This window comes from Cherax quadricarinatus, unplaced genomic scaffold, assembly GCF_038502225.1.
Source record: "Cherax quadricarinatus isolate ZL_2023a unplaced genomic scaffold, ASM3850222v1 Contig1634, whole genome shotgun sequence".
Taxonomy (NCBI): domain Eukaryota; kingdom Metazoa; phylum Arthropoda; class Malacostraca; order Decapoda; family Parastacidae; genus Cherax; species Cherax quadricarinatus.
In genome coordinates, this window is record NW_027196660.1 from 48,969 (window position 1) to 76,588 (window position 27,620).

Genomic DNA, 27,620 nt, shown 5'->3' on the forward strand with positions numbered 1-27,620 from the left:
CGAGTCCATGTTTATACGAAAATACCCCTATGATTGCCGAATTTTACGATTGCCAGGAACTACGAAAACCGGGGGACCACTGTATTTGAAAATATGTAAAAAACGTAGATCTACTTTTGGAGCAATACGCATGTAAACATAGATCTGTTTGGACAGTTTAAGGGTCACAAGACAAAGACGGGAAGTAACCCAAGATAAGGACTTGTTACCTTAAGTCTTTATGGAAGGGGATTCACCTTCCAAACAATAAGTCATCCCTCTCTCCTCCTCCCGTTACCTTCCAGATGCTAGAAAGTCTCTTCAATAAAGGTAAGTAAATGTTATTTTAAACATTTATTTAAATTGTAATTTGTGTATTGTATAATATACACCTACCATCTGACTTACGACCGAGTTCGGTTCCGAGAAACCGGTCGTAAGTTGAAATGGTCGTAAGTCGAACTTTACTACTGAATATCAACAAAACATTTTTGTAATGACTTTATTTTATTGTTTTATTTTGGTATTTCATGTTTTACTTTACTTTTTATGCTATTAGTACTGTATTTTATACTGTAAGGTTTAGGATAAACACTGTGTACAACACTAATAGTTGTTTATTTCCCAGAAATTTGGCATAAAAAACATGGTTGTAAGTCGAGCAGGTCGTAAGTCGGATGGTAGGTGTATATGTATTTATCTGTGTTGAGTATATGTAAAACTATAGTTATTTTTTAAAAATGTATTTTTTGTGAATATTTTTGTGGGTCTGGAATGAATTAATTTTATTTACAGTTTACATTTTACATTTTATTTACATTATTTTGCCTTTCGGCCGTTTCGCGTTTAGGCCTAGCTCCTGGAACAGATTACGGCTGAAACCCGGAGTTTCACTGTATTATGTTCAGACAAACCCATCATAAGTCAAAAATAATGTAAGTCGAACACCTGGAGTTTACCTGGAGAGAGTTCCGGGGGTCAACGCCCCCGCGGCCCGGTCTGTGACCAGGCCTCCTGGTGGATCAGAGCCTGATCAACCAGGCTCTTACTGCTGGCTGCACGCAATCCAACGTACGAGCCACAGCCCAGCTGGTCAGGTACCGACTTTAGGTGCTTGTCCAGTGCCAGCTTGAAGACTGCCAGGGGTCTGTTGGTAATCCCCCTTATGTATGCTGGGAGGCAGTTGAACAGTCTCGGGCCCCTGACACTTATTGTATGGTCTCTTAACGTGCTAGTGACACCCCTGCTTTTCATTGGGGGGATGTTGCATCGTCTGCCAAGTCTTTTGCTTTCGTAGTGAGTGATTTTCGTGTGCAAGTTCGGTACTAGTCCCTCTAGGATTTTCCAGGTGTATATAAGCATGTATCTCTCCTGCCTGCATTCCAGGGAATACAGGTTTAGGAACCTCAAGCGCTCCCAGTAATTGAGGTGTTTTATCTCCGTTATGCGCGCCGTGAAGGTTCTCTGTACATTTTCTAGGTCAGCAATTTCACCTGCCTTGAAAGGTGCTGTTTGTGTGCAGCAATATTCCAGCCTAGATAGAACAAGTGACCTGAAGAGTGTCATCATGGGCTTGGCCTTCCTAGTTTTGAAAGTTCTCATTATCCATCCATTATCCATCTCATTATCCATCCATCCTAACTAACTACTGTTACTGAATAAGTAATAAACAAATACGTATTATAATTATTATTATTATTGTTGTTGTATATTGGTGACTTTTTTGTACCTTATAATACTTTATTACAACTAAACTTGATTATTTTGTACCATATAAAGACACAAAAATTTGTATTTGTAACCTTAAAAACACTGCCAACATCCACGTAACAAAATACACTAACCTCAAAAATCACTTTGTCCAGCAGTACCACCTTGATGTGGGACGGCTTGACGTCGACCTGTATCAACTTGGACTTGGTGCCCTCGGGTACATCAACCTCTATGTGGACTTCAGCGACTGTCTGCCACCACCTGCCCCATGGCACTGTGCATGGCACTATCCCACTCCTTTCATCAAAGTTTGTCTCCACGTAGTCAGGCATGACTCCCTTAGGATACTGAAGAGTAAACAGAAAAATGTGAAAATTTAATAGAAAAATAACAATATTGAATAATTCATGTTACCCACATTAAAAATACCAAGAGATGTTTTGTGCATGAGGGGCTTAGACTTCCAGCAAGCTTGTGTGAGCATGTTAGACAGAAGTCAGTAGAGACAAGTGGGTTTTATGACTTGATGTGCTGTTGGAGTGTGAGTAAGGTAACATTTATGAAGGGATTCAGGGAAACCGGTGAGCCAGACCTGAGTCATGGAGGTGGGAAATACAGTGCCTGCACTCTGAAGGAGGTATGGAGACAAGTTGCAGTTTTTGGACTGTAGTATCAACACACTACAAAGGGACCTGGACAGGCTGCAAGCCTGGTCCAGCAACTGGCTCCTCGAATTTAACCTCGCAAAGAAGACCACAGACAGAGTACAGTGGACCCCCGGTTAACGATATTTTTTCACTCCAGAAGTATGTTCAGGTGCCAGTACTGACCGAATTTGTTCCCATAAGAAATATTGTGAAGTAGATTAGTCCATTTCAGACCCCCAAACATACACGTACAAACGCACTTACATAACTGGTCGCATTCGGAGGTAATCGTTATGCGGGGGTCCACTGTATAGGCTAGGTGGCCACAGACTGCAAACCTCACTCAAGGAAAAGGATCTTGGGGTAAGTATAATACCGAGCATATCTCCTGAGGCGCACATCAACCAGATAACTGCTGCAGCATATGGGCTGCAGCAGTTATCTGGTTGATACCTCAGTAAGGAATCATTCAAGACTCTGTACACCGTGTATGTCAGGCCCATATTGGAGTATGCAGCACCAATTTGGAACCCACACCTGGTCAAGCATGTCAAGAAATTAGAGGAAGTGCAAAGATTTGCTAACAAGACTAGTCCCAGAGCTAAGGAAATGTCCTACGAAGAAAGGTTAAGGGAAATCAGCCTGACAACACTGGATGACAGGAGGGTTAGGTGAGACATGATAACGACATATAAAATACTGCAAGGAATTGACAAGGTGGACAGAGATAGGATGTTCCAGAGATGGGGTACAGAAACAAGGGGTCACAATTGGAAGTTGAAGATTTTGATGAGTTAAATGGATGTTAGGAAGTATTTCTTCAGTCATAGAGTTGTCAGGGAGTGGAATAGTCTGGAAAGTGATGTAGTGGAGGCAGGAACCATACATAGTTTTAAGATGAGGTATGATAAAGCTCATGGAGCAGAGAGAGAGACCTAGTAGCAATCAGTGAAGAGGCTGGGCCAGGAGCTATGACTCAACCCTTGCAACCACAAATAGGTGAGTACACCTCTGGCAAGAGTGATGGAGTGAATGATGATGCAAGTGTTTCTTCTTTTTTGAGTCACCTGCCTGTGTGGGAGACAGCCATTGTATTAAAGAAAAGAGAGACAGTGAATCCTTCGTATAACAGATTTTGGAAATATACAACAAAATCCACTAAGTTAATCAATCTGGAAATAAATGAAATCAACTGGTCCCACAAGTGTCCATTATTGTTACAATTCTGGCAAAATAACCTCTTCTCTATCCATCACAACTGCTATTACCAGCCACCCACTTCCCTTCAATTAGTGAAACCTCGGTGTTCGTATGCCCTAGTCTGTATGCAAAACTATAGTTATTCTAAATAACAAAAAAGGCACAATACCATGACTGGAACAATACACAAATAACCCGCACGTAGAGAGGACCTTACGACGACGTTTCGGTCCGACTTGGACTATTGACAAAGTCACACTGTGACTTTGTAAATGGTCCAAGTCTGACCGAAATGTCATCATAAGCTCCTCTCTTCTATGCGCGGGTTATTTGTGTATAGTTAATCTCTATAAAATATATTTTTCGTTAATATTTCCTACAGGAAATAACATAAATCCAATTAATTCGTTCCAGACACCCAAAAATATTAATAAAAAATACATTTTATAGACCAATCACTATAGTTTTACATACAGACTAGGGTATACAAAAAACAAGGTTCCACTGTACAGGGTTTTCTGTATAAGAGTGTAATTATTAAAGTTATTACATAGTAAGCTTTCTTATATAACTTCTCCAGTGTGATTTTTTGTGAATGTAACTGACAACATGCATCCAAAATTAAATAGCATTCAAAACTGAACAACATCCAAAACTGCAGAGCCTTTCCATGTGTTCGCCTATTTTGAATCAATTTTTTTGAACCCTTCCTGGGACCAGAGGCCAAATTTCAAAGTGTGTGCCAGGGTCCAAGAATTTTCAAAAAATAATTTTATTTTTTCTTATGAAATGGTAGAGAATCTTTTTCTGAAGGTAATAAAACAAAACGTACGAAATTTGATGGAAAAGTGATGAAATTATGCTCTCGCGAATTTTGATGTGTCGGCGATATTTACGCATCGGCGATTTTGCCGACTCCGGCTCACATTTTAGGCCAATTACATTATTCCAGTCGACCAAATTCTTAGCTATTTCACTATTCTATCGTCTGAGCACAAGAAATTAGCAAATCAGCTGTTTCAACTACAAAATAAAGTGATCGGAATTTGGTAATTTGGCCAATTTAATGCAAAGTTCAGAATATTTCAGTTTAAAAATAGGGTCCAGAATAAACAATGCAGGCATTCCTGGCACTAAAGTAACATTTCTTCTGTTCATTAGTTACGTCTTCAGGTTTTACTAATGAATTCCATTTTGATTTTTAATTCACATAATGAATTTTTATTCAAACCAAAAAATAGAAGATTTACTGTTATGCAATATTGTAATAATTGTATAAATAATATCACCACATTTGTGAATGTATATTAGACCCACCAGTTGGCGTGTATTAGACGTGAGGTCGTTTGTTTACTCTTGAACATCAGCAAAAATTTAACATTTCTGCTACTTTGAGCTCGGTTTCAAGCAATTTCCAGTACTAAAACCAATCAAAATCATCTCTATTTCTGTAATATGTCTTCCATTCTATCAAATGAGACCAAGAAATCGCAAATACAGCTATAAAAAAGATACGAAAAACACTGCAAATTCGCTGTTTTAATCGAAAATTAAGGTCTCAGTTTTTTTTCTCTCATTATGCACTGTGTGTTGCAGGATTTATGTGATGTACACATACCACACAGATGTATTCTCTCATATATAGGCCCAAATTTACCGCTCACAGCTTATCAGAGTGAGCTGAGCTCATGGCGTAGATCTACGGTTTGGACCCTGAACGTAAAGCCGTAGATCTACAGCACGGACCCTGAAAGAGTTAATAATATTTACAAAATAAAATCATACAGTATCGACGATCTTTAGAAGATAGTGACTGTCTTATAAAGTGACCAAGATAGTGACTATCTTATAAAGTGACAAAGATAGTGACTCTCTAATAAAGTGATCAAGATAATGACTGTTCTATTATAAAGTGACCAAGATAGTGACTGTTCTATTATAAAGTGACCAAGATAGTGACTGTTCTATTATAAAGTGACCAAGATAGTGACTGTTCTATTATAAAGTGACCAAGATAGTGACTGTTCTATTATAAAGTGACCAAGATAGTGACTGTTCTATTATAAAGTGACCAAGATAGTGAACTGTTCTATTATAAAGTGACCAAGATAGTGACTGTTCTATTATAAAGTAACGAAGATAGTGACTAGATGAATGGTTCAGAGAACCGACATGTTGATAAATTAGACACATGTGCAACTCTTGGGTATCTTTATTGAGGAAACGTTTCGCCACACAGTGGCTTCATCAGTCCATACAAAGGAGAATCTTTAAGAACAGGAGGAGAATGAGGTAATCAGTCCCTCAACCTTGATGAAGTCACTGTGTGGCGAAACGTTTCCTCAATAAAGATACCCAAGAGTTGCACATGTGTCTAATTTATCAAGATAGTGACTGTTCTATTATAAAGTAACCAAGATAGTGACTTCTATTATAAAGTGACCAAGATAGTAACTATCTTATAAAGTGACCAAGATATTGTCTGGAGAAGACAAGATAAGGTTTTCATGGGATTTTTAATCCAGAGGGTCAGTTACTTAGGATTTGTGTGTGGCCAGCAGTAACAGCCTAGTTGATCAGGTCCTGATCCACCACGAGGCCGGGTCATGGCCCGGGCCACAGGGTATAACCCAATGAAGTCAGTGTTATGGGGGAACTGTCAAGTCTTATTTCCATTGTGGGTCTTTAATCTCTCTCCCCCAGGATGCCACCCATACCAGTCAACTAACACCTAGGTACCTACTTACTGCTAGGTGAACAGTGACAGCAGGTGTAAGGTGACTAACACCAAGGTATCTGCTTGCTGCTAGGTGAACAGTGACAGCAGGTGTAAGGTGACTAACACCAAGGTATCTGCTTGCTGCTAGGTGAACAGTGACAGCAGGTGTAAGGTGACTAACACCCAGGTATCTACTTACTGCTAGGTGAACAGTGACAGCAGGTGTAAGGTAACTAACACCCAGGTATCTACTTACTGCTAGGTGAACAGTGACAGCAGGTGTAAGGTAACTAACACCCAGGTATCTACTTACTGCTAGGTGAACAGTGACAGCAGGTGTAAGGTAACTAACACCCAGGTATCTACTTACTGCTAGGTGAACAGTGACAGCAGGTGTAAGGTAACTAACACCCAGGTATCTACTTACTGCTAGGTGAACAGTGACAGCAGGTGTAAGGTGACTAACACCCAGGTACACACTGCTAGGTGAAGTGACAGCAAGTCTCACCCGTGCCCAGGATTGAACCCGGACCCTCAGAGAGAGAACTAAGTGTGCCACCAATTTAGCCAGGCGACCTCATAGAAACAACTCATTAACCCGTAAACGGTCCAAACGTATATATACGTTTTTTCAATATTTGAAAGTATGTAAAATACGTAGATCTACTTTTGTAGCACTACACATGTGAACGCAGATCTGCTTGGACCGTTTACGGGTTAAGCAGAAAGTAAGCTTAACGTGCTGTAAACATCTCTTGAGTTTTGCTATATATCTTGTTAACTTTTTTGTTATTCTGCAGTTTTGGTGTAATTTTTTTTATTGTGAGAAAAGTCATCATGGGTCCAAAGAAGGATAGAGAGATAAAAGCAAGAAGAAAAGTTGTAAAAAGCGCTGTTGAGTTTAACCCGTAAACGGTCCAAGCAGATCTACGTTCACATGCGTAGTGCTACAAAAGTAGATCTATGTTTTTTTACATATTTTCAAATACAGTGGAGCCCCGGTTTACGATATTATTTCACTCCAGAAGTATGTTCAGGTGCCAGTACTGATCGAATTTGTTCCCATAAGGAATATTGTGAATCAGATAAGTCCATTTCAGACCCCCAAACATACACATACAAACGCACTTACATAAATACACTTACATAATTGGTCGCATTGGGAGCTGATCGTAAACCGGGGGTCCACTGTATAACAAAAAAAAAAAGTAGATCAAAGTTTTTTTTACACATTTTCAAATGTAAAAAAACAAAAAGAAGATCTACTTTTTTTACATACTTTCAAATGTTGAAAAAACGTGTATATACGTTTGGACCGTTTACGGGTTAAAAAAGAAGTTATTATAAGGTATGAAGAAGATCGACTATGCATGGCTGATATAGCAAAACTTTTTGGTAAATCAGAGTCTACCATTAGCATGATACTGGGCCAAAGGGAAAAAATTAAAGCAGCTGACCTTGCAAAAGGTGCAAAAGTGATATCAAATTATTGAGGAGGTCGAGAAACTCTTATTGATTAGGATAAACGAAAAACAGTTATACGGTGATGGTGTTTCAGAGGCCATTATTTGGGAAAAAGCGAGGCAGTTGCATGATGACCTCTTGAGAAAAAACTTGGAACAAGTGCTGAAACTCGATTTCTCAAGGTTAGTAAGGGTTGGTTATATAATTTTAAGACAAGAAGTGGCATTCACAGTGTGGCTAGGCATGGGGATGCTGCCAGTGTTGACAAAATGACTGATGAAAAGTATGCTACTGAATTCCAAGAGTACGTAGAGACTGAGAGGTTTGTCTCCCAACAAGTGTTTAACTGCGACAAGACAGACCTCTTCTGGAAGAAAATGCCCAAGAGGACCTACATAACTGAAGAGGAAAAGTCAATGCTATGACACAAACTAATGAAAGACAGACTCACTCTCTTACTGTGTAGTAATGCAAGTGATGACTTGAAATTGAAGCCCTTACTTGTTTATCAGTCTGAAAATCCATGAGTTTTTAAGAAAAACAATGTTATGAAAAACTGGTTGTAATGTGGAGGGCCGACATGAAAGCTTCAGTAACAAGACATTTTTTACTGAGTGGCTTCATGAGGTCTTTGCTTCCACTGTCAAAAAGTACCTCATTAAAAAACAATTGCTACTCAGGGTCCTTTTACTGATGGATAATGTTCCTGCTCAACCTCCAAGTTTGGAAAACAAGTTGCTGGAGAAGTTCAGTTTTATAACCATAAAGTTCACGCCTCCTAACACCACTCCTCTCATCCAGCTCATGGACCAGCAGGTCATTCTTAACTTCAAGAAACTCTACACCAAAGCACTTTATGGAAGGTGCTTTGAAGTCACTTCAGAAACAAATTTAACCCTAAGGATGTTCTGGAAGGAATATTTCAATACATTCACTTGTTTGAGGCTTATAGACAAAGCCTGGGGAAATGTGTCTTCCAGGACCATGCAATTAACATGGAAGAAATTGTGGCCTGACTTTGTGGCAGCCAGAGACTTTGAAGGCTTTGTAGATGAACCCGAGCCAGTAGAAGATATTGTGTGCCTGGGGAAGACCTTGGACCTAGAGGTGACTGAAGATGATGTAGAGGAGATATTGTGTGCCTGGGGAAGACCTTGGACCTAGAGGTGACTGAAGATGATGTGGAAGAGATATTGTGTCCCTGGGGAAGACCTTGGACCTAGAGGTGACTGAAGATGATGTGGAAGAGATATTGTGTGCCTGGGGAAGACCTTGGACCTAGAGGTGACTGAAGATGATGTGGAAGAGATATTGTGTGCCTGGGGAAGACCTTGGACCTAGAGGTGACTGAAGATGATGTAGAGGAGATATTGTGTCCCTGGGGAAGACCTTGGACCTAGAGGTGACTGAAGATGATGTGGAAGAGATATTGTGTCCCTGGGGAAGACCTTGGACCTAGAGGTGACTGAAGATGATGTCGAGGAGTTGGTAGAGGAGCGTAGAACTGAACTCACCACAGAAGAACTTGTAGACCTTCAGAAGGAGCAGCAACAGATTGCAGCAGAGAAGCTGTCATCAGAGGAAGAGGAGGAAGGAATGATGTGGTCATTGTGTTTGTCAAGGAAATGTGTGTTAAATGGTGTAAAGTGCAGGAGTTTGCTGAAAAATACCATCCAGAAAAAGCAGTGGCCGTCTGTCTCTCTAACATGTACAAAGACAGTGTAATGTCTCACTTTAGACAAGTGTTAAAATGGAACCTGAAACAAACCTCACTGGACAGGTTTTTAGTGAGACAAAGAACCAGTGAGCCAGAACAAAGTGTTAGTGGTGAAAAGTGACAAAGAACCAGTGAGCCAGAACAAAGTGTTAGTGGTGAAAAGTGACAAAGAACCAGTGAGCCAGAACAAGTTGTTAGTGGTGAAAAGAGACAAAGAACCAGTAAGCCAGAACAAAGTGTTAGTGGTGAAAAGTGACAAAGAACCAGTGAGCCAGAACAAGTTGTTAGTGGTGAAAAGTGACAAAGAACCAGTGAGCCAGAACAAAGTGTTAGTGGTGAAAAGTGACAAAGAACCAGTGAGCCAGAACAAGTTGTTAGTGGTGAAAAGAGACAAAGAACCAGTAAGCCAGAACAAAGTGTTAGTGGTGAAAAGTGACAAAGAACCAGTGAGCCAGAACAAGTTGTTAGTGGTGAAAAGAGACAAAGAACCAGTAAGCCAGAACAAAGTGTTAGTGGTGAAAAGTGACAAAGAACCAGTGAGCCAGAACAAGTTGTTAAGTAAGTAAGTTTATTCAGGTATACACAAATACAGTTACATAGAATTATCATACATAGCAGCATATGTGTAGAGAACCTAGGATAACCCAAAAAAGTCAGACAGAGTGACTTATTTCCATTGGTGTTAGTGGTGAAAAGAGACAAAAAAGAGAAACAACATTACCTCTCCTCTGACAGGGATTGGCACCAAACCTGCACACGAAAATCACTCCATATGAAAGCAAAAGACTCGACAGGAGATGCATCCTACTCCACAAACTTGGAATAAATTAAATTCGACAACCGTGGTTCCATTAAGATAAGATTTTCTTTGGATTTTTAACCCCGGGGGGTTAGCCACCCAGGATAACCCAAGAAAGTCAGTGCGTCATCGAGGACTGTCTAACTTATTTCCATTGTGGTCCTTAATCTTGTCCCCCAGGATGCGACCCACACCAGTCCACTAACACCCAGGTACCTATTTGCTGCTAGGTGAACAGGACAACAGGTGTAAGGAAACGTGTTGAAATGTTTCCACCCGCCGGGAATCGAACCCGGGCCCTCCGTGTGTGAAGCGAGAGCTTTACCAGCCCGGCCACCGGGTCACCGGGCCATCGGGCCACCGGGTCACCCACTATATATGAAATATATAAAATATAATGTACAATATATAAAACTTTATTGATCTACATTATAATTATTATAATCATGTGGGAGCGCTAAACCCGTAGGGATTATACACCACCTATGTGGGGGGGTATGAAATGTATTCAGGTTTAATTCAAGGAACTGGACCACAGATCCAACTCCCTAGATCAAGAGCCCCTCACCAGCATCAAGGAATTATTAATAATTTACGAGAGATAATCATCCATTACAAAATAAAAAAGTCAAAAATAATTTTCGACTCGACCATATACAAGAAATATACACATATATAATAATATAATCAGTAATATATTCTCCCCAGGTTATAGTCACTTCTTCAAGAATAATATACGAGATATAAGAAGCCAATTTACCTATAAAGCCAAGCCAGGTAAGCCCTGGCTTCCTTCTTCTCTTCTTTGTTTGGTTTATAAAGGCCACTGACAGAATAAGTCGTAACGAACCCGACTTCCCGATGTTCCGGGAAGATTTGTTGTCCGAAACTGGCAGCGCTGTGTAGCCCTTGTAGTTTAGCGCTTCTTTTTGATTATACTAATAATAATGTCCTTTGTAAATAGACAGAGTTTACAGTGCTGGATATAGGTGGTGGGGGCCTGGGCTCAGTTTGGTGGGGGCCCGGAGCCCAGTTTGGTGTGGGGCTGGGACCCATTTTGGTGGGGGGCCCGGGGCCCAGTGTGGTAGGGGCCAGGACTCATTTTGGTGGGGGCCTGGGGTCCAGTTTGGTGGGGGCCTGGGGCCCAGTTTGGTGAGGGGCCCGGGGCCCAGTTTGGTGGGAGCCCAGAGCCCAGTTTGGTGTGGGGCTGAGACCCATTTTGGTGGGGGCCCGGGGCCCAGTGTGGTGGAAGCCAGGACTAATTTTGGTGGGGGCCTGGGGTCCAGTTTGGTGGGGGCCTGGGGCCCAGTTTGGTGTGGGGCCAGGACCCATTTTGGTGGGGGCCCCCCCTTGCATTAAAAAGGTCTAATGGTTAGAAGACTTTTAAGTTTCTCCTTGGAAAACTTCCACCACTCTCAACATACGTACCATCTTCTTAAGATGAAGAACTGAAACAATAAATTGGATTTATAGTGTATTTTAGCAGCCTTTCAGTTCATTTTCAAGTGGAACTCATAAGTAATCTACAAAGTTATAAAGAGTTTTTTCAAACAGATAAAATATTATAAGCCAGGTACATTCCGTGCTTTTCTGATGGAAAAGTCTGTGATGACTCCATCAAAATCCAACGAGCACAGGATGTCAGAACCTATGCTCATGACTGTCAGGTTCACAAGCCTTCGTGCTCGTTCATAACCGGGTCTCACTACCACACTGTTTCACATACTGACCACGATCATTCATACTGCAGCGCCCTGCACACCCAGGATGATGATGTGCTGTGAGTCATCCTCGCGTCATGCAGCTGACGACGCACTCGCTCCGATGATGTAACACCAGCAATCAGATGATTCAACATGACAATCCCACCACAATTCAAACTCTTGCATACATTTTCTCTTTGCCATCTATTCAATTTTCGGTATAATGTGTGTCATAATATTTTTCATCATTCGGAAGGGAGGGCCTCTTCTGGTGGGGGGCCTGGGCCCAGGCCCTGGGACCCCATCTCTAAATCTGGCCCTGCATAGAAACTTAAAGTTTCCAATTATTATTATTATAATCAGAATTTGGTAGACTCGAGCCTATCTGAAATTATCCTGGCGTCAAATGACTTCGAAAAGGCGATAAATGACATGACCATAAACTCTACCCCAGGCCCCGACTCATGGAACTCCGTGTTCATCAAGATTATTATTATTATTATAATCAAAAAGAAGCGCTAAGCCACAAGGACTATACAGCGAGTGTTCATCAAGAACTGCAAGAAGCTCCTTTCACGTGCTTTTAACATCCTATGGAGAGGGAGCATGGACACGGGGGTCGTCCCACAGTTACTAAAAACAACAGACATAGCCCCACTCCACAAAGGTGGCAGTAAAGCAATAGCAAAGAACTACAGACCAATAGCACTAACATCCCATATCATAAAAATCTTTGAAAGGGTCCTAAGAAGCAAGATCACCACCCATCTAGAAACCCATCAATTACACAACCCAGGGCAACATGGGTTTAGAGCAGGTCGCTCCTGTCTGTCTGTTGTGATAGAAACACAGGCCTTATCTCTAGGCTTTATTGAACATAGAATCTTCATAGTACTTCTGCAACAACAAAATATAATGACTAGTACATCTAATAACGGCTTCTACAGGGATGGTGATGTCACTCACCATGTAATCTGCATCACTAATATATGGATATAAGAGAAGAGAATCACACACCATGTGTTGGCGCCCATGACACACACCAAACTGTTGTTGTTGTTAAGGGCCCTGAGAGGTGGTGCAGTATTATCCTGCTGCTGCTTCCCACAGGAGCAGTATCACTACAATCTCCCCCTTCTAAAATATCAGAGACAGTAATCTCCCAAACTGTTAGGTGGGCGACGTACACGTCCCGACCTTCATAGCCCTTGAGCCTCTTCACCAGGTTCAATATTTTCCAGCGGGGTTTGACTAACTGCTGGAGCAGAATCCTCTATTTCCGTAGGGGTAGTCTCAAGGGGCTTTCCAGTAGAAAACGAAGCATCTTTCACATCTATTGGTGTATCTTGAGATTCCACACTAATGGGGATTTCAACTGGGGCTAAATGTCTTGTAGATACTGTAGTCTCTTCACCATTTTGGTAGCGAATGTGGGCGTAATGTGGATTAGCTTGCAGGAGCTCTACCTCTTCCACTAAAGGATCCGTCTTGTTCATCCTACGGTGACTCTTCAGGAGAACGGGTCCAGGATGACATAACCAAGTGGGCACGGAGGCTCCTGTAGAGGAACGACGTGAATAGTTGAGGAGTCTTTCATGAGGGGTTGCATTAGTAGCTGTGCACAGCAATGATCTAACAGAGTGAAGAGCATCAGGTAAGACAGTTTGCCAGTGTTGAACAGGTAGATTGAGCAACTTCAATGTCATTGTAACTGCCTTCCATATAGCACCATTGAACCGCTCCACTTGACCATTGCCTTGAGGGTTGTAGCTTGTTGTTCTGCTGCAGGCAATACCTTTGCTAGCCAAAAACTCCTGAAGTTCGTTACTCATGAACGAGGATCCCTTGTCTGAATGGATATAAGCTGGCATACCAAAAATAGAGAACAACTGTGAAAGACAACTAATAACAGTTGAAGCAGTCATATTTGCACAGGGGAACACAAATGGAAACCTTGAATATTCATCTACTATGTTAAGGAAATACCTATTCTGATTTGTGCTTGGTAGAGGTCCTTTGAAATCTACATTCAGTCTCTCGAAAGGCTGAGTGGATTTTATGAGATGAGTCTTCTCTGGCTGATGAAAGTTTGGCTTGCACTCTGCACATACTCTGCATGCTCTGATCACTTGTCGCACATCTTCCACTGAGTAGGGCATGTTCTTTGATTTAACAAAATGGTATAGGCGTATAACTCCTGGGTGACACAAAGCCTTGTGGAGTGCTGAGAGTGATTGCAAATCATGACATGCTGCTCCACAGTGGGACCTAGAGAATGCATCAGGTGAGATGTTCTCTTGACCCGGTCGGTACAGAATATCAAAGTCATAACACGATAGTTCCATCCTCCAGCGTAATATCTTGTCATTCTTTATCCTACTTTTGTGCTTCTTGTCGAACATATACATCACGGACCGTTGGTCAGTCCTTATGGTGAAATGTATACCAGTTAAATAATGCCTCCAGTGGCGAACTGCTTCTGTGATGGCCTGGGCTTCCTTTTCTACAGCAGCGTAACATTTCTCTGATACTGGTCGTCCTGCCTGAGATAAGACTGCAGCAATGGCAATGTCAGATGCATCCGTTTCCACTTCGAATGGTAGGGACTCATCAATGGCTTGAACTACTGAGTTTTCAATGTCCTGTTTGAGAGTATGTAAAGCGGCTTCTGCTTCCTTTGTCACAGGAAATGTGGTAGCACTCAGTGGGCAGACTTTACTTGAATAGTTGTAGATCCATTGTGAGTAATAAGCAAAGAGACCAAGAGTTCTTTGGAGTGACTTTTTGTCTTGAGGTATTGGAAGTTCCCGTAGAGGTCGTAGTCGTTCAGGGTCTGGGAATATTGAGCCTCCTTCCACTACATAACCAAGGATGCTAAGCCTTTTAGTTAATGCCATGGAAACAGTACCTGATGAGTGATGTACAGTCAAGGAGTGGCGTTTAACTAAGTCAAGGTTGATGAAACTCTCTGAGCTGCCACTATCAATAAGACCATCCACTTCTGTTCCTTTGATGAATACTTTCACAACTGCCTTTGACAGTGAATTTGGAGTAGCCGCAGAAGTCACTGTTGCTAGAGTCGCATGATCACTGGAAAGTGTGGAGGCACTAGCTCTTGTTAATGCATTAGCACGACATACTTTAGCAAAGTGACCTTTCTTGTGGCATTTATGGCACATTGCTTCACGAGCAGGACACTTTGGACGTGGATGTCTTGAAAAACCACAAAAGAAACACACCGTACCTGCTGCTGCTGTCACTGAGGCAGGTTCCACAGTAACTTCATTGCAAGTCTTGGTCAGGAATTGCAGCACTTACCACTCGAGAAGGCTGAGTGGTACTGTATACTTCAGAATTCTTCTGGGCTGAATCTAGAGCTCTTGCCTGGTCGAAGGCAGCGGCTAAGTCGAGAGTTTTATTCTCCAATAAACGCTGCCTTATTATTGGTGATTGGAGGCCACTGATAAAAGCATCCCTGATGGACTCTTCACAATACTGAGCAGCTGTCACTGCTTGGAAGTGACAGTCCTTACCTAAAATTTTCAGTGCTTGAAGGTATTCCTCTAAGGATTCATCAGTCTGCTGGCGGCGAGTTGCAAGGCGATAGCGTGCAAAGATTTCATTTGTAGGTTTAATATACTGAGACTTGAGGGTTTTGATAGCATCTTCGTAGGTATTACACTCAGAAATAGCATCATATATCTTAGGTGACACAAAATTGATGAGCAGACTTAGTTTATCTAGATCTTCTTTAGGAAGGGCTCCCAAGAAGTTTTCGAAAGTCTTAAACCAGTGCTTCCATTCCTGAGCAGCCGTTGATAAGCTGGGGTCACAGTCTAGCCTCTCAGGTTTCAGTAAACGCTCCATGTTGTGATGTAGTCTAGCGCAGGATCACCACCAGGTAGCCCAGGATTCTATGTTCAATAAATTGTTGTGATAGAAACACAGGCCTTATCTCTAGGCTTTATTGAACATAGAATCTTCATAGTACTTCTGCAACAACAAAATATAATGACTAGTACATCTAATAACGGCTTCTACAGGGATGGTGATGTCTTGCATATGTCAAGAGAAAAGTTATAACTACAGGCCACATATTTAAACTCACCATGTAATCTGCATCACTAATATATGGATATAAGAGAAGAGAATCACACACCATGTGTTGGCGCCCATGACACACACCAAACTGTTGTTGTTGTTAAGGGCCCTGAGAGGTGGTGCAGTATTATCCTGCTGCTGCTCCCCACAGGAGCAGTATCACTACACTGTCCCAACTACTGGACCACTATGTCAAGGTTCTGGATGCTCTAGAAGACAAACAAAATGCACATGTAGTATACACAGACTTTGCGAAAGCCTTTCGCAAATGTGACCATGGTGTAATAGCACACAAAATGCGTGATAACTGTCACAAAGTATTGAGTGGTAGTTATTCCACTTGTCTTGAGATAATTGTCTCAAGGATCTTGCCAGTGATTGACAGGAGTGACACTGCCCTGTAGTTACTGATTTCTGCTCTGCTCTTCTTTTTGTGAACAGGGACTACATTTGCCTCTTCCCACAGAGAAGACCATTTACACTGTGCTAGGCAGTGCTAAAAGATGCAAGAGGTGTTGCTAGCTGGTCCGCACATCTACTCAGTAATCTTGGGCTCAACTTGTTTGGGCCGACAGCCTTTTCTTGGTCAAGCGATTTAATAAGGAAATGCACCTCCTCCTGCCTATTGTCACCACTGACAGTTTTGACACAGTTCTTGCAGCTAGCCAAGGAGGGCCTTTTACTGGATCTGGAACCTGCATTTTGGTAGCTAAGTGTTTGGTAAAAAGGTTCGCTTTCACTTGACTACCAGTAGAGGTGGTCCCATCCTGTTGATTTAGAGGTGGAATGAGTTCATCAGGCAGATAACCTTGTCTGTCCTTGACCAGGGACCACCAGGTTTTGAAGCCTACCCTACCTGATGCTAGCTTTCTTTTTGTGTCCACCTCCCATTTAGCAATGGCCCACTTTTGAACGTCACCCATATGCCTGCAGGCTTGCCTGTGCAAGTTCCTGTTATAGGTTGTAAGATGTTTCTTATACCTTCGCCATGCTTTGTACTTAGCAGTAGCAGCCTCTCTACAACGAAAGCCAAACCAAGGCTGATCTGTAGGCTTCGTCACATATTGCCGGTGAGGAATGTGTTCTTGTTGCAGATTAAGGATGTGTCCAGTGAAGGCTTTCACTTGGTTGTCAACATCCCCTTGGAGAAGAGCATTCCAATCAGTGGTAGCGAGCTCAGAGCAAAGGGCTGGCCAATTACCTCTTTCCCATAGCCAGGTTGTGCGTGTGGACTCCTCACCTCGTTCTGTTGGGATCTTAAGTATCGTAAAAACAGCCTTGTGGTCAGACGATCCAACACAACCGAGAGGTTGACAAGTGACTATACCTTCTGCCAGGTCACTCACTACTGGGTCAAGGGAGGAGCCAGAGATGTGAGTAGGGAAATCAACAAAGTTTCTTATGTCAAACACTGCAAGAAGGTCATCCAAGTCCCTCTGTATAAAATGTTGGTTGAGGTCACCAACAATTATGATATGTTGACAGTTGTGTTGGAGCAGAAGGGAGTCCACATTTTCCATTAGGAAGTTGATAGGGACTGCATGTTGCCACTGAGGTCTGTACATTGCACATGCTAGTACAGAGGTACTAGTGTTTATACAGAGCTTGAAGAACATCATTTCAAGATGTGTAGGGGTGGCAACATCAATGTGCTGGGCATGAACACTTTTAGAGAAGCACACAGCAACACCTCCTCCTTGCCCTTGCCTGTCTCTTCTCATCCATGAGGTGTAGTCAGCAATTCTTGCAAAATTTTATGGAGTCCTGTCATCCAAAAATGTTTCAACAACAGCTATCATGTCTGGACGTCGAGTGTTCACAAAACTGTGTGTGAGCTCTCCAACATTAGTAATGAAACTTCTAATGTTGGCCGACAGGATGCTGATAGACCGGCTCCTCATGATTTGTTCAGCCTGAGGGGGTGGGTGTGTAAGGCATGTAAGGTGCCTGCCCTTGAGAGAGGTGGGGCACCGAGGCAGTTGTTGGGATGTATATCTGTGGTCTTGTATAAGGCACAATACCACCTGCTGGGCTGAGATAATAGTATCAGAGTGGGTGACGTGTGTGTGTGTTCATCAATTCAGAGATCTTGCTGGTTTGTTCCAAGAACAGGTCTCTAAACATGTGGTCCTGTCTGTCAAGTTCCTTTTTCTTCCGACACTGGTCCTCCTGATGTCCCCTCTTGTGGCAGTAATTGCACCTGGCATCTTACAGGCAGTTGTTAGTGGTGTACCCCTTCCAGTGACAGTGAGAGGACTGCCTTGGTGTCGGGGAGGATGGATTCCTATTTATCCGCAGGTTCTATCGCCGGTGAGCCTGATGATTGTGTATCTGATGAACGTGTTCCTGGGACTGTTGGTGGAAGGTGAGACGACTGTAGATGTCTTCCTCCTCCAAGTCCTTTACCACGCCCTTGTACATGTCTGACAAACGTGTCCCTGCTGCTCGTACTTTGGTGCAGCAGCTGTTCAGGTGCAGTGATAGTCCCTTGATTATTAACTGCACCAATCTCTGGTGGAAAAAATCCTGACTCAATACTTGCAGATGAAGCACTGCTGCCAGATGTTGGAATAGTGTCGGCAGGTGTGCTGACAGGTGTAGGATCAGAGATGGTATGTGCACTGTCTAGTGTACTGGCAGGTGCTGAAGCAGAGATGTCAGGTGTAGGAGAATTAACAGATACAAGGCTTGTTCCGTTGCTAGAAAGAGAATCTGTTAGAATTGTTAGAATTCACAAAGGTAGTGTTTTGAACTCTTCTGTGGAGCATAAGTGATGACAGAATTCCACCAGTTGTTTACCCCTGAGTTAAGCTCAGTGTGGGACCTCCAGTCTTTGTCAATAGTGTCACCATCAGCTGAGCAGCTTACGTCACTTGATGTAGGCTTGCACTGGCCTTCTACAATAGTGTCACCATCAGCTGAGCAGCTTACGTCACTTGATGCAGACTTGCACTGACCTTCTACAATAGTGTCACCATCAGCTGAGCAGCTTACGTCACTTGATGCAGGCTTGCACTGACCTTCTACAATAGTGTCACCATCGGCTGAGCAGCTTACGTCACTTGATGCAGGCTTGCACTGGCCTTCTACAATAGTGTCACCATCAGCTGAGCAGCTTACGTCACTTGATGCAGGCTTGCACTGACCTTCTACAATAGTGTCACCATCGGCTGAGCAGCTTACGTCACTTGATGCAGACTTGCACTGACCTTCTACAATAGTGTCACCATCAGCTGAGCAGCTTACGTCACTTGATGCAGGCTTGCACTGACCTTCTACAATAGTGTCACCATCAGCTGAGCAGCTTACGTCACTTGATGCAGGCTTGCACTGACCTTCTACAATAGTGTCACCATCAGCTGAGCAGCTTACGTCACTTGATGCAGGCTTGCACTGACCTTCTACAATAGTGTCACCATCAGCTGAGCAGCTTACGTCACTTGATGCAGGCTTGCACTGACCTTCTACAATAGTGTCACCATCGGCTGAGCAGCTTACGTCACTTGATGCAGGCTTGCACTGGCCTTCTACAATAGCTTGTAGGTTATCTAATGATTTGAGGAGCTCATGAAGTGTTTCCCTGTGATGGATTATCTTAGCTGCAACTTTACAACACAGCCCAAGAGGGCAGTCTTGATCTTTGGACAGGAGTCCCTGAGGTAGGACTTCTGAACCTTCCTCCTGTAGCTCCAGGCTTGTATCCACATATACCACAGGATTATGGATATTTTCCAATTTTCTGAGATTTTCTACCTGGCTACAACAAAAAATTCTTCTGGAATGCACTCTGTGCTGCAGTAGTTGGAACAAGTAGACTCCTTACATTTAAGAAGTATTTTATACCTTGTGGTATACCCACAAACACTGCAGTAACTACTGGGACAATAGCCAGATGGCGAAGATATTCTTGTTATTTTACGATGTGAAGTCATCACAGAGAAAGTTCTGCAAGTTTAGAAGTTCACAGGAGAAAGAGGGTGGTGGTATCTTGGGGAGAGTTTACAATGGTGTGGGTAGTGTGGGTAGTGAGGGTAGTGTGGGTAGTGTGGGTAGTGAGGGTAGTGTAGGTAGTGAGGGTAGTGTGGGTAGTGTGGGTAGTGAGGGTAGTGTAGGTAGTGAGGGTAGTGTAGGTAGTAAGGGTAGTGTAGGTAGTGAGGGTAGTGTAGGTAGTGAGGGTAGTGTGGGTAGTGAGGGTAGTGTAGGTAGTGAGGGTAGTGTAGGTAGTGAGGGTAGTGTGGGTAGTGAGGGTAGTGTAGGTAGTGAGGGTAGTGTATGTAGTGAGGGTAGTGTAGGTAGTGAGGGTAGTGTAGGTAGTGAGGGTAGTGTAGGTAGTGAGGGTAGTGTAGGTAGTGAGGGTAGTGTGGGTAGTGAGGGTAGTGTAGGTAGTGAGGGTAGTGTAGGTAGTGAGGGTAGTGTGGGTAGTGAGGGTAGTGTAGGTAGTGAGGGTAGTGTAGGTAGTGAGGGTAGTGTAGGTAGTGAGGGTAGTGTGGGTAGTGAGGGTAGTGTAGGTAGTGAGGGTAGTGTGGGTAGTGAGGGTAGTGTAGGTAGTGAGGGTAGTGTAGGTAGTGAGGGTAGTGTAGGTAGTGAGGGTAGTGTAGGTAGTGAGGGTAGTGTAGGTAGTGAGGGTAGTGTAGGTAGTGAGGGTAGTGTGGGTAGTGAGGGTAGTGTAGGTAGTGAGGGTAGTGTGGGTAGTGAGGGTAGTGTAGGTAGTGAGGGTAGTGTAGGTAGTGAGGGTAGTGTAGGTAGTGAGGGTAGTGTGAGTAGTGTGGGTAGTGAGGGTAGTGTGGGTAGTGAGGGTAGTGTGGGTAGTGAGGGTAGTGTAGGTAGTGAGGGTAGTGTAGGTAGTGAGGGTAGTGTAGGTAGTGAGGGTAGTGTGAGTAGTGTGGGTAGTGAGGGTAGTGTGGGTAGTGAGGGTAGTGTGGGTAGTGAGGGTAGTGTGGGTAGTGAGGGTAGTGTAGGTAGTGAGGGTAGTGTGGGTAGTGAGGGTAGTGTAGGTAGTGAGGGTAGTGTAGGTAGTGAGGGTAGTGTAGGTAGTGAGGGTAGTGTAGGTAGTGAGGGTAGTGTAGGTAGTGAGGGTAGTGTGGGTAGTGAGGGTAGTGTAGGTAGTGAGGGTAGTGTGGGTAGTGAGGGTAGTGTAGGTAGTGAGGGTAGTGTAGGTAGTGAGGGTAGTGTAGGTAGTGAGGGTAGTGTGAGTAGTGTGGGTAGTGAGGGTAGTGTGGGTAGTGAGGGTAGTGTGGGTAGTGAGGGTAGTGTAGGTAGTGAGGGTAGTGTAGGTAGTGAGGGTAGTGTAGGTAGTGAGGGTAGTGTGAGTAGTGTGGGTAGTGAGGGTAGTGTGGGTAGTGAGGGTAGTGTGGGTAGTGAGGGTAGTGTAGGTAGTGAGGGTAGTGTAGGTAGTGAGTAGTGTAGTGAGGGTAGTGTGGGTAGTGAGGGTAGTGTAGGTAGTGAGGGTAGTGTAGGTAGTGAGGGTAGTGTAGGTAGTGTAGTGTGGGGTAGTGAGGGTAGTGTAGGTAGTGAGGGTAGTGTAGGTAGTGAGGGTAGTGTAGGTAGTGAGGGTAGTGTAGGTAGTGAGGGTAGTGTAGGTAGTGAGGGTCGTGTGGGTAGTGAGGGTAGTGTAGGTAGTGAGGGTAGTGTAGGTAGTGAGGGTAGTGTAGGTAGTGAGGGTAGTGTGAGTAGTGTGGGTAGTGAGGGTAGTGTGGGTAGTGAGGGTAGTGTGGGTAGTGAGGGTAGTGTAGGTAGTGAGGGTAGTGTAGGTAGTGAGGGTAGTGTAGGTAGTGAGGGTAGTGTAGGTAGTGAGGGTAGTGTGGGTAGTGAGGGTAGTGTAGGTAGTGAGGGTAGTGTAGGTAGTGAGGGTAGTGTAGGTAGTGAGGGTAGTGTAGGTAGTGAGGGTAGTGTAGGTAGTGAGGGTAGTGTGGGTAGTGAGGGTAGTGTGGGTAGTGAGGGTAGTGTAGGTAGTGAGGGTAGTGTAGGTAGTGAGGGTAGTGTGGGTAGTGAGGGTAGTGTAGGTAGTGAGGGTAGTGTAGGTAGTGAGGGTAGTGTGGGTAGTGAGGGTAGTGTAGGTAGTGAGGGTAGTGTAGGTAGTGAGGGTAGTGTGGGTAGTGAGGGTAGTGTAGGTAGTGAGGGTAGTGTAGGTAGTGAGGGTAGTGTAGGTAGTGAGGGTAGTGTAGGTAGTGAGGGTAGTGTAGGTAGTGAGGGTAGTGTGGGTAGTGAGGGTAGTGTAGGTAGTGAGGGTAGTGTAGGTAGTGAGGGTAGTGTAGGTAGTGAGGGTAGTGTGTGTAGTGTGGGTGGTGGGGGTAGTGTGGGTTGTGAGGGTAGTGTGGGTAGTGAGGGTAGTGTAGGTAGTGAGGGTAGTGTGGGTAGTGAGGGTAGTGTGGGTAGTGAGGGTAGTGTAGGTAGTGAGGGTAGTGTAGGTAGTGAGGGTAGTGTGAGTAGTGTGGGTAGTGAGGGTAGTGTGGGTAGTGAGGGTAGTGTGGGTAGTGAGGGTAGTGTGGGTAGTGAGGGTAGTGTAGGTAGTGAGGGTAGTGTAGGTAGTGAGGGTAGTGTAGGTAGTGAGGGTAGTGTGAGTAGTGTGGGTAGTGAGGGTAGTGTGGGTAGTGAGGGTAGTGTGGGTAGTGAGGGTAGTGTGGGTAGTGAGGGTAGTGTAGGTAGTGAGGGTAGTGTAGGTAGTGAGGGTAGTGTAGGTAGTGAGGGTAGTGTGAGTAGTGTGGGTAGTGAGGGTAGTGTGGGTAGTGAGGGTAGTGTGGGTAGTGAGGGTAGTGTGGGTAGTGAGGGTAGTGTAGGTAGTGAGGGTAGTGTAGGTAGTGAGGGTAGTGTAGGTAGTGAGGGTAGTGTGAGTAGTGTGGGTAGTGTAGGTAGTGTAGGTAGTGAGGGTAGTGTAGGTAGTGAGGGTAGTGTGGGTAGTGAGGGTAGTGTATGTAGTGAGGGTAGTGTAGGTAGTGAGGGTAGTGTGGGTAGTGAGGGCAGTGTGAGTAGTGTGGCTAGTGAGGGTAGTGTGGGTAGTGAAGGTAGTGTAGGTAGTGAGGGTAGTGTGAGTAGTGTGGGTAGTGAGGGTAGTGTGGGTAGTGAGGGTAGTGTAGGTAGTGAGGGTAGTGTGGGTAGTGAGGGTAGTGTGGGTAGTGTGAGTAGTGTGAGTAGTGTGGGTAGTGAGGGTAGTGTGGGTAGTGTAGGTAGTGAGGGTAGTGTAGGTAGTGAGGGTAGTGTGGGTAGTGTGGGTAGTGAGGGTAGTGTGGGTAGTGAGGGTAGTGTAGGTAGTGAGGGTAGTGTAGGTAGTGAGGGTAGTGTGGGTAGTGAGGGTAGTGTAGGTAGTGAGGGTAGTGTAGGTAGTGAGGGTAGTGTAGGTAGTGAGGGTAGTGTGGGTAGTGAGGGTAGTGTGAGTAGTGTGGGTAGTGAGGGTAGTGTGGGTAGTGAGGGTAGTGTAGGTAGTGAGGGTAGTGTAGGTAGTGAGGGTAGTGAGGGGAGTGAGGGTAGTGTGAGTAGTGTGGGTAGTGAGGGTAGTGTGGGTAGTGTGGGTAGTGAGGGTAGTGTAGGTAGTGAGGGTAGTGTGGGTAGTGAGGGTAGTGTGGGTAGTGAGGGTAGTGTGGGTAGTGAGGGTAGTGTAGGTAGTGAGGGCAGTGTAGGTAGTGAGGGTAGTGTGAGTAGTGTGGGTAGTGTGAGTAGTGTAGGTAGTGAGGGTAGTGAGGGTAGTGTGAGTAGTGTGGGTAGTGAGGGTAGTGTGGGTAGTGAGGGTAGTGTGGGTAGTGAGGGTAGTGTGGGTAGTGAGGGTAGTGTGGGTAGTGAGGGTAGTGTGGGTAGTGAGGGTAGTGTGGGTAGTGAGGGTAGTGTGGGTAGTGATGGTAGTGTGGGTAGTGAGGGTAGTGTGGGTAGTGTGGGTAGTGAGGGTAGTGTGGGTAGTGTGGGTAGTGAGGGTAGTGTGGGTAGTGTGGGTAGTGTGGGTAGTGAGGGTAGTGTGGGTAGTGTGGGTAGTGAGGGTAGTGTGGGTAGTGAGGGTAGTGTGGGTAGTGAGGGTAGTGTGGGTAGTGAGGGTAGTGAGGGTAGTGTGGGTAGTGAGGGTAGTGTAGGTAGTGAGGGTAGTGTAGGTAGTGAGGGTAGTGAGGGTAGTGTGAGTAGTGTGGGTAGTGAGGGTAGTGTAGGTAGTGAGGGTAGTGTGAGTGTGGGTAGTGAGGGTAGTGTGGGTAGTGAGGGTAGTGTGGGTAGTGAGGGTAGTGAGGGTAGTGTGGGTAGTGAGGGTAGTGTGGGTAGTGAGGGTAGTGTGGGTAGTGAGGGTAGTGTAGGTAGTGAGGGTAGTGTGGGTAGTGAGGGTAGTGGGGGTAGTGAGGGTAGTGTAGGTAGTGTAGGTAGTGAGGGTAGTGTGGGTAGTGAGGGTAGTGTAGGTAGTGTAGGTAGTGAGGGTAGTGAGGGTAGTGAGGGTAGTGAGGGTAGTGAGGGTAGTGAGGGTAGTGTGGGTAGTGAGGGTAGTGTAGGTAGTGTAGGTAGTGAGGGTAGTGTGGGTAATGAGGGTAGTGAGGGTAGTGAGGGCAGTGTGGGTAGTGAGGGTAGTGAGGTTAGTGAGGGTAGTGAGGGTAGTGTAGGTAGTGTGGGTAGTGAGGGTAGTGAGGGTAGTGTAGGTAGTGAGGGTAGTGTAGGTAGTGAGGGTAGTGTGGGTAGTGAGGGTAGTGAGGGTAGTGAGGGTAGTGAGGGTAGTGTAGGTAGTGAGGGTAGTGAGGGTAGTGAGGGTAGTGTAGGTAGTGAGGGTAGTGAGGGTATTGTAGGTAGTGAGGGTAGTGTGGGTAGTGAGGGTAGTGAGGGTAGTGAGGGTAGTGTAGGTAGTGAGGGTAGTGAGGGTAGTGAGGGTAGTGTGGGTAGTGAGGGTAGTGAGGGTAGTGTGGGTAGTGAGGGTAGTGAGGGTAGTGAGGGTAGTGTGGGTAGTGAGGGTAGTGTGGGTAGTGAGGGTAGTGAGGGTAGTGAGGGTAGTGTGGGTAGTGAGGGTAGTGAGGGTAGTGTGGGTAGTGAGGGTAGTGAGGGTAGTGTGGGTAGTGAGGGTAGTGTGGGTAGTGAGGGTAGTGAGGGTAGTGAGGGTAGTGAGGGTAGTGAGGGTAGTGAGGGTAGTGTAGGTAGTGAGGGTAGTGAGGGTAGTGAGGGTAGTGTGGGTAGTGAGGGTAGTGAGGGTAGTGAGGGTAGTGTGGGTAGTGAGGGTAGCGAGGGTAGAGAGGGTAGTGAGGGTAGTGAGGGTAGCGAGGGGAGTGAGGGTAGCGAGGGTAGTGAGGGTAGTGAGGGTAGTGAGGGTAGTGAGGGTAGTGTGGGTAGTGAGGGTAGTGAGGGTAGTGTGGGTAGTGAGGGTAGTGAGGGTAGCGAGGGTAGCGAGGGTAGTGTGGGTAGTGAGGGTAGTGAGGGTAGTGAGGGTAGTGAGGGTAGCGAGGGTAGTGAGGGTAGTGAGGGTAGTGAGGGTAGCGAGGGTAGCGAGGGTAGCGAGGGTAGCGAGGGTAGTGTGGGTAGTGAGGGTAGTGAGGGTAGTGAGGGTAGCGAGGGTAGTGAGGGTAGTGAGGGTAGTGAGGGTAGTGTGGGTAGTGTGGGTAGTGAGGGTAGTGAGGGTAGTGAGGGTAGTGTGGGTAGTGAGGGTAGTGTGGGTAGTGAGGGTAGTGTGGGTAGTGTGGGTAGTGAGGGTAGCGAGGGTAGCGAGGGTAGCGAGGGTAGTGAGGGTAGTGAGGGTAGTGAGGGTAGTGAGGGTAGTGTGGGTAGTGTGGGTAGTGAGGGTAGTGAGGGTAGTGAGGGTAGTGAGGGTAGTGAGGGTAGTTAGGGTAGTGAGGGTAGTGAGGGTAGTGTGGGTAGTGTGGGTAGTGAGGGTAGTGAGGGTAGTGAGGGTAGCGAGGGTAGCGAGGGTAGTGAGGGTAGTGAGGGTAGTGAGGGTAGTGAGGGTAGTGTGGGTAGTGTGGGTAGTGAGGGTAGTGAGGGTAGTGAGGGTAGCGAGGGTAGTGAGGGTAGTGAGGGTAGTGTAGGTAGTGAGGGTAGTGAGGGTAGTGAGGGTAGTGTGGGTAGTGAGGGTAGCGAAGGTAGTGAGGGTAGTGAGGGTAGTGGGGGTAGTGAGGGGAGGCTGTGGGCCAGCAAGCTGGGAGTGTTGCCTTCTCACTATCACTTAATAAATAACTGTTTATATTATCCACATTTTCAGTACAAGATGTTAGCACAATATTACAGCTGTACAAGTCACGTTGTTATAAAGCAGCCAGATGTTAGTACATAGCACCAGAGAGATATAATATTAGATGCTTAAAGTGAGGGGCAATTGTGACGTCAGTTCCTAGGCCTGCCGCTGTCCCCTCTCTCTCACCACATTGTTCTCTCTCTCTCTCTCTCTCTCTCTCTGGCAGAGCTAGTATACAATGCTTTCAGTAGAGGTTTGGTAAGCTGGGAGGAAGAAAGATAGGTAAAGATAGAATGTGGGAAAAGGGTGGATGGGGTGATGTGGGCAGTAATAAGTGACCCAACCACTTTGGTGCATATTGTGTTGTGTTATTCTTAACTTTGGATGGGGTATACCACACCACCCATCAGCTGCACACATGTATACAGATTACACACATGCACTAGTGAAATGGTATATCAGGAGGGGGTTTCAGGGTCAATGCCCCTGTGGCCTAGTTCATGACCAGGCTTCATGGTGGATCAGGGTCTGATCACCGGACTGTTACTGTGGGCCGCATGTAAACCAACGTACAAACCACAGCCCGGCTGTGACTGTGTGTGTGTCCACACCCCAAGGCTGTCTTCATGATGCTTGGCTGAAGACAGCCAGTCTGTCATGAAGACAGCCTGGTTGTCTTGAGGACAACCAAGAGTCTTGAAGACATCCATGAGTCTTGAAGACAGCCAGGAGTCTATTGGTAATCCCACTCATGTATGCTAAGAGGCAGTTGTACAGCCTTGGGCCCCTGACACACATTGTGGTTTTTCTTAGTGTACTCATGGAGCCCCTGCTTTTCACTGGGGGAATGTTGCACTGCCTGCCAAGTCTTTTGCTGTCATAGGGAGTGATTTTTGTGTGCAGATTTGGGACTAGTCCCTCTAGGATTTTCCAAGTGTATATTATCACGTATCTTTATTGCCTGCATTCCAGGGAATATAAATCAAGGGACTTCAATATCTCCCAGTAATTTAGGTGCTTTATCATTCTCATGTGTGCCACGAAAGTTCTCTGTATATTTTTAAGGTCTTCAATTTTGCCCGCCTTGAAAGGGGCCGTTAGTGTACAGCAATATTCCAGCCATGGAGAGAACAAACGACTTGAAGAGAATCATCATTGGCTTGGCATCTCTAGTTTTAAAGGTTCTTATTATCCATGCTATCACTTACTAGCAGATGTGGTAAATACATTGTTGTGATCTTTGAAAGTGAGATTCTCTGACATTATCACTCCCAGGTATTTTTATACTCCAATACAGTTTTAATTTTTTTAAGTTTTCCATACTTCCTACCTTTCTAATAGGTATCAGTATGTCACCATTAAAGACAGCCTCATCAATACGGCCACTTGATACTGGAGTTCCGCAGGGAAGTGTCCTTGGACCCCTGCTCTTCCTCATTTACATCAATGATCTTCCAAACATAT

General features: G+C 45.0%; 1 protein-coding gene across 2 annotated transcripts in view; it reads right to left on the reverse strand.

The window, feature by feature from the left end:
- LOC128697252 (nudC domain-containing protein 2) overlaps positions 1–11,106 on the reverse strand; it is a 49,469-nt gene extending 38,363 nt beyond the window's left edge. For both annotated transcript variants that reach the window (XM_053788867.2, XM_053788868.2), the window contains exons 1-2: positions 10,999–11,106; positions 1,824–2,039 (exon numbers count right to left, since the gene is read on the reverse strand). In XM_053788867.2, the coding sequence (XP_053644842.1) occupies positions 1,824–2,024 (201 nt within the window). In that variant the 5' untranslated portion in view covers positions 2,025–2,039; positions 10,999–11,106. The remainder of the gene's footprint in view (positions 1–1,823; positions 2,040–10,998) is intronic.
- Between the last annotated feature and the right edge of the window lie 16,514 nt (positions 11,107–27,620).